At 18.5% G+C, this 7500-nt stretch overlaps 3 protein-coding genes across 3 annotated transcripts in view; 1 reads left to right on the top strand and 2 right to left on the bottom strand.

The window, feature by feature from the left end:
- PF3D7_0909000 (conserved Plasmodium protein, unknown function) overlaps positions 1 to 1341 on the bottom strand; it is a gene marked incomplete at both ends in the record, with an annotated part of 3516 nt that extends 2175 nt beyond the window's left edge. Inside the window, one exon of the mRNA XM_001351926.1 lies at positions 1 to 1341. This exon is cut by the window's left edge and continues 1202 nt beyond it. Within this exon, the coding sequence (XP_001351962.1) occupies positions 1 to 1341 (1341 nt within the window).
- Positions 1342 to 2704: 1363 nt separating this feature from the next.
- Positions 2705 to 4933, top strand: PF3D7_0909100 (conserved Plasmodium membrane protein, unknown function; the record flags this gene model as incomplete). The annotated part of the gene is made up of 1 exon (XM_002808878.1): positions 2705 to 4933. The coding sequence occupies one exon, from the start codon at positions 2705 to 2707 to the stop codon at positions 4931 to 4933; it is 2229 nt and encodes a 742-aa protein (XP_002808924.1).
- A 774-nt stretch (positions 4934 to 5707) lies between these two features.
- Positions 5708 to 7395, bottom strand: PF3D7_0909200 (GDP-fucose protein O-fucosyltransferase 2; the record flags this gene model as incomplete). The annotated part of the gene is made up of 2 exons (XM_001351928.1): positions 5708 to 6937; positions 7216 to 7395. The coding sequence occupies 2 exons, from the start codon at positions 7393 to 7395 to the stop codon at positions 5708 to 5710; spliced, it is 1410 nt and encodes a 469-aa protein (XP_001351964.1).
- Positions 7396 to 7500: the final 105 nt, after the last annotated feature.

A 7500-nucleotide genomic window follows, 5' to 3' on the forward strand; every position in this document is an offset into this window, starting at 1 on the left:
ATTTATTTCATCCTTATAATTATCATAATATTTGAAATTTTTATTTTTATTATTTTCTGTGTATTTAATCATATCTTTTACATCAACTTGCAAATCATTATCCTTTTCATTTGTATTATTTTTTTCGTTTGTATTATTTTTTTCATTTGTATTATCCTTTTCATTTGTATTATCCTTTTCATTTGTATTATCCTTTTCATTTGTATTATCCTTTTCATTTGTATTATTCTTTTCATTTGTATTATCCTTTTCATTTGTATTATCCTTTTCATTTGTATTATCCTTTTCATTTGTATTATCCTTTTCATTTGTATTATCCTTTTCATTTGTATTATTTTTTTCATTTGTATTATCCTTTTCATTTGTATTATTTTTTTCATTTGTATTATTTTTTTTCTTCCTTCTCTCTATTTTCCTCATTTTATTTTCGTACACATCAAAATTAGTATAAATATTATTTAGAGCATTTTCTCGGTTCATTTTCCTTTTATTTTTATCATCCTTACAAATATTCAAAACATTATTATAGTTTGTAGATGTCTTGATCGATTCATAATATCCTTCCTCTATGTTTATATTATCATTTATTAGTTCTTTTTTATTAGGTGATGTGTCTATATATATATCTTCAAATAAATCCTTATTAATAGAAGAAACATCTAATCTGTCAATATTACATTTGGTAGTATTAAAATAATTACTATTATTGTTATCGCTATTATTATCTTTATTTTTATTTTTTTCTTCAGCCTCTTCAACTTCTTTTTTAAAATTTGTTTGTTCTTTAATGTTTTCATATTTATCGTCGTATGAGCCGTTCAGTCTGTTTATTTCATGTATAGATGGTACTAATATTTTAAGGGTATGAAAAATGTGTGACTTTTTTGATAAGAGTATATTATTTATATTATTTTGTATATTGTTTTTGTTATGTTCAATAATTTGTTTATTTATATTAGTTTCTATTTTATTGTTATTTTCTAATATTTCATTATCTTCAAATATGTTTAAAATGCATTTATATAATTTGTTACATTTATTCTTATGAATCGAACATATCTCTGAATCTTCATGATGGTCATTATTTTTATTATCATTTTCTTGGTCATATGTATTATTTATAATTTGATTCTCTCCCTTCCTTTTGGTATCCTCTACATTGATAGTATTCTCTTCTATGATACTGTTACAATCACTATTATTTTCTGTATTACTATCTCCAGATTTGTTAGAAACACTAAATATATCTATATCTACATATTCCTTACTTTTATAATTCTCTTTTATTTTGTCTTTATCAAATCCTCTTTGTTTTTTTATCCAGCTGGATATTTTTGCCATATATATTTGTGAAAATATTAAAATAAATAAATAAATATATAAATATATATATATAAATGAATAAACAAGTTAATAAAATAATAAAATAATATATTAAAAAGTAAAAAATTCTATGCACTCTTCACTTTTAATTCTTCTAAAATGATTATATCATATTTAAGACATAAAAAGGAAAAATCAAATAACACACCATAAATAAAAATAAAAATAAAAATCATTTATAACATTTTATTTTATATTGTTTTGGATTTATTTAATTGGTTAGTATAACATATATTTGGTTATTTTTTTATATTATATAGTTGTATTTAAATAATAAGATATTACAAAAGTATCGATTATATTTTAGAACATTTGTGAATATTTATTTCTTTTCTACGATGTAGATCTGTTAAGAAAAAAAAAAAAAAATAAATAAGAAAAAAAAATAGGAAGTACCTTTATATGTACCAGACCATATGTACATACATAAAACACACACATATATATATATATATATTATTATATTATTTTTTTTATATAACAACCATATGAAAATCATTTTTCCTTCATAAAAAAAGATAAAAAAAAAAAAAAAAAGCACTTATTTTGTTTTAAAAAATGATAAATATATTTCGATTTGGTATGTTTTGTATTTATTTAATCATTATAAATACAAAGATATTTTTCTGATGAGATAGAAAGAAAACTTTTTTTTTAAAACATACAAACATATATATGTATATATATATATATATATTACAACTTGTAGTATACTTTCAAATGTGTCATTTGATATATAATGTTAGACATTTCATAAGTGTGTATTATATATATATATATAAAAAAAAAAAAAAGCATATGTTTAAATAATTGAAGAAGGAATAATATGTATTAAATATACATATGACATTCATGAAATAAGTTGCAGATATAAGAAAAAATAAATATATATATATAAAATATAAATATATTTTTATTCTTATAAAATTATATATATATTTTATGCATGTTCATTTTTTATATTTGTTAATAATCCAGACAGAACATATTTTAATCAGAATAAAAAAATAAAAAATAAAAAATAAAAAATAAAAAATAAAAAAATAAAAAATAAAAAAATAAAAAAATAAAAAAATAAAAAATAAAAAAATAAAAAAATAAAAGTAAGAGTTTTCCTCCTTTTTATAAATTATTAGAACAAATCGATAGAATTAGAAATTAATATAACATATAGACAAAATATATAAACATATATATATATATATATATATATATATATATATATATATATATATATATATATTTATTTATTTATTTATTTATTTATATATCACATATTTTATATTTATTACCACATACTGTTTATAAAGGATCTATTATAATGACTATTAAGAATATGAAAAAATATGTTCCTTATGCTGACCAGGAGGATATTAATAATAGCATGACTAAGGCTCATATAAAAAAAGATGAAGATAAATATTTATTTATGAATAAGGAAAATTTACTGAATGAATTATATAATATGAAACGTACTTGTTTTGATTATAATCATTTTTCAAATTATATACACTTTTATGAAATATATAGTAATATAAAATGTATAGCTCAATATGAAAGGAAAAGAAAGAAAGGAGAATTGTTTTTTATGTATTATGTTAGTAGAAGAAGATATATATTTTTTTTATTATATTTAATATTTTTATTAATTAATATTTTTTTATTATTTCGCTTACAATATTTAATCAAGTGTCCTTTTTTAAATAATAATAATAATAATAACATATATTTGTATGAGATAAATTTCCATGTATTTTTTACTTTTTTTATTCTTATTTATTGTATATTAAATATATATTTATTTCATTATACATATAATATATTCTTACATCATATAAATATTATGTGCATTATTATTATACAATATTTATATAATACATATATCAAAGAGAAAAATAAAGAAATATATAAAAATACAGAAATATTAATTGAAGGATGTAAAAGAATATTTCATAATTTGGATAAGGACTTTGATAATATTATATTGTTGTATGCAGATCAAATATTTAATAAATTTACAAATATATTTAAATATATTAATAAGGAAAATTATCCACTCCATAATATTTATAACATACATACTACAGACTCTTCTATATATATTAAGAGTGATGATGTTTCATCAGATATTATATTATTAAACGATGCATATAATAATAGTGATCAAGAGGACGATATAAGAACAAATCATAAAAGTAATAACAATAGTATGGTATATATGAAAGATAATTATCATCATCATCATCTACCTACAACCAAAAATATTCACAACAATAATAATATTAATAATATTAATAATATTAATAATAATAATAATATTAATAATATTAATAATAATAGTAATAATAATAATAATAATATTAGTACAAGTTGTGATTATTCTTATTATAATAATGAAGAAGTAAAACAAAAAAATAAAAAAAAACAAAACAAAACAAAAAAAATAACAAACAATAATAATAATAATAATAATAATATATATCCCAAAATTATTAGTATAAATAAGGATGATTTCTATAAAAACTTAAATTATATGTCAGACGATATTTCATATAATATAAAAAAAAATTATAAAGCGGAAAATAAAAATGTAATATCATCATATATTCCTCTTCTATCCAGTACACGGAAAAGCATATACAACATATTTGGTAATACCATATATTCTAATATCTATGATATAAGTATGTATATGAAATATAAATATAATTATATACATTTTTTAATGTTAAAAAAGTGTCAAGACAAAATTAATTATATAAAATTCGTTTTTTACCTTTTCCCATATATCATAAATTTATTTATTAATTTAATAATTAATTTTTATATTCTTTTTTCAGTATTTTATTATAATAACACAATACCCTTAGCTTCATCATATGAATTAACGAAAATACATTTTTTTAACCTGTTCAATTATAAAGGAGTGTACTATATAGTATTCATTTTTTTTATTAATTTTTCCTTTTTTCTATATTGTCTTTTTTTATATAAAATCAATACTATCTATTTTTTCTTGCGACAAATATACAAACAATGTAAATATGAATCCATATATTACTGTGATCATATAATGAATGATATATACGAAAATTTTATATTCCTAGAAATAGTTAAAAATATTTTTGAGCAGGACGACCAAACACAAGGGAAACAGAAGAAGGACATTGAAGAAAGTGAATTTTCGGATTATACAAAAAAGAATAACACAACATCTAATATAGATTCTTATGATATAATAAATAATAACATAACAACTTTTCAAAAATATAACATAAACAAAAAAGGTGAAGAAAATAAAAATACAAACAATCAATACAATGATATAAGTACAAGTACACATTGTAATGATAATATGTATAATTCAAATATAATTTCACAATCTATATATTCTCCTACAAATACAAATATTCATAATAAGCTTCACAAATGTGTCCAGTGTGATGATATTCAAATTATAAATGCGCAAGAAATGTATAGAGACAATCATAAAAATATGAACAAATATATGAATATGGATCATTTAAATGATGATCAACAAAGTTATTAATAAAGTAAGAAGAAATAATGATTTTCATGGAAAACAGAAAACGTTTTTGTATGGATAAGGATGACATGTGTGATATGAGAGAAGAGGGGTAAAATAAATAATGAAGCAAAAGAGAATATGTTAGAAGGGATAGGTTACATACAAATAAAATATTTACTTTGATAATATTATTCAAGTGCAAGGGTTCTTTTAAATATATATATGCTGAATATATTAGTATGATGTGAACATTGTACGAATGAATATATGTACATATATATATATATATATATATATATATATGTATACACCTTTTTTTGTATTTTATAATTTACTTATATTTTTATTTATTTAAAAGAAAAAGGTTCATGTTCATATATGTTACAACAAATTGTTTAATAAATGTAAAAAGGTACATAAAAATATTTACAAATATGATAAAAAAAAAAAAGAAAATAAGCTTAATATTATATAATGTGATATATATAAGGGCACCCAAATGAACAATTATATATATATATATATATATATATATATATATATATATTTCCTTATTGTTTTGAATTATTAGTAGTCCATAAAATAAAGTCAATATATTCTTTTTATGTGTTGGTAATATATTCTTTTTATGTGTTGGTAATATATTCTTTTTATGTGTTGGTAATATATTCTTTTTATGTGTTGGTAATATATTCTTTTTGTGTGGTGCTAATATATTCTTTTTATGTGGTACTAATTTTTTTTTTTTATGTGTTGGTAATATATTCTTTTTATGTGGTACTAATTTTTTTTTTTTTATGTGTTGGTAATATATTCCTTTCGATATATACTCCTATTATTAGGAAAATGAGAAAGAAAATTGTAACATATAGTATTAATATATTTTTTATCCCTGTCTGAATAATTGTCATATATATTTTTAATTTTTTGTAATGCTTTATGATTAAATATATGAACAATTTTTTTATAACTATTTTTAATATCTTGATCGTTATCATCATTTATATGATAAGAACAGAGATCTATATTTTGATTAATTTGTCCTTTATTTATTAAATGTCTTTCCCAATTTATATTCATAGTAAATCTTGAGAAGATATTACCTATAAAAATATAAGACCTTGTACAAATCCATTGCTCAATAATCGAAAATTCTCCTTCATGTAAATTATTTTGATTATTATAAAAATAAAAATGTTTTTTATATTGATGAAAATCTTTGTTTATAACTTTTTGTATTTCTACTTTTTCATCAGAAGCTATAAAAATTATACGACAATTATTTATAAACATAATATATAATAATTTTAGTAAAGCGATATGAATAGGAGGAACATTATATCTTGATATATATTTGAAATCAGTATATCTTAAATGGGAACTTATATAATGATTTGTTTTTAATATATTAGATATATAATTATTACCATATGATAATAATTTATTATTAAATAATAATATATCTTCTAAATTACTTTGATATAGTTCATTAACAAAAGGTACTAATATATTTGTACTTTGTTTTATTAAAACAGACGTAATATTATATAGAAATAAATTTTCTAATATAGAAGTTATAAAATAATTACTTATCATATTATATGAATAACATTCACTCTGTTTTGTGTTTATAGTTGTACAATAACCAGAATATAGAACATTATATTTATGTTCACATTTTTTACAAAATTGTTTGAACCTATTAACATTAATATTACATTCTTCGAAAGGTAAAATAAGAAAACTTTTCTCTTTATAGTTATCAAGAATATATTTACTATTTATCATAATGTCAGAATAATTCCCATATAATTTTTCATATTCTTCATATTCGATAATAGGAATAACCTTCTTCATAATATCTGTATTAAAAAAAAATTCCCACCTTAAATTATTTCCTTTTCTTATATTCCAATGTGTAACATAACACCAAGGTGGAAGTACAAGATAATATATGTTTATCTTATCCTTCTTGTTCAAATTATAGATAACCAAACTTAGTCTGTAAAATATTTCTTTTTGTAGCTGCAAGGGGGGAAAATATATATATATATATATATATATATATATATATATGAAATATTATATAACCATTCCATCTTTTAATTGTTATGAATAAATATATATACACATATATTTATATATATATATATATATATATATATATATATATATATATATATGAAATATTATATAACCATTCCATCTTTTAATTGTTATGAATAAATATATATACACATATATTTATATATATATATTTATATTTATATATATATATTTATATTCATATTTATATTTCGTACGTTGAAGCCTTCCCCTATATTTACATCGTACATAATATATTTCTTCCTTTTCAAAAAAAAAAAAAAGTCCCCTAAATATACATCCTCTTTTAAACAAATCAATTTTTGGGGGGTTACACATATAACCCTGTCTATCACTTTAAAAAAAAAAAATAAAAGTAAAACAATTATAAATTTCATTGTATATATGACTTTTTTATATTTCAATTTTGTGCTTCGCAAATTGAGAGGTTTTTTATAAAAATAAAATAAACAAAAAAAATTCAACTTTGAACAGATTAATAT

Source organism: Plasmodium falciparum, assembly GCF_000002765.6.
Source record: "Plasmodium falciparum 3D7 genome assembly, chromosome: 9".
NCBI lineage: Eukaryota > Apicomplexa > Aconoidasida > Haemosporida > Plasmodiidae > Plasmodium > Plasmodium falciparum.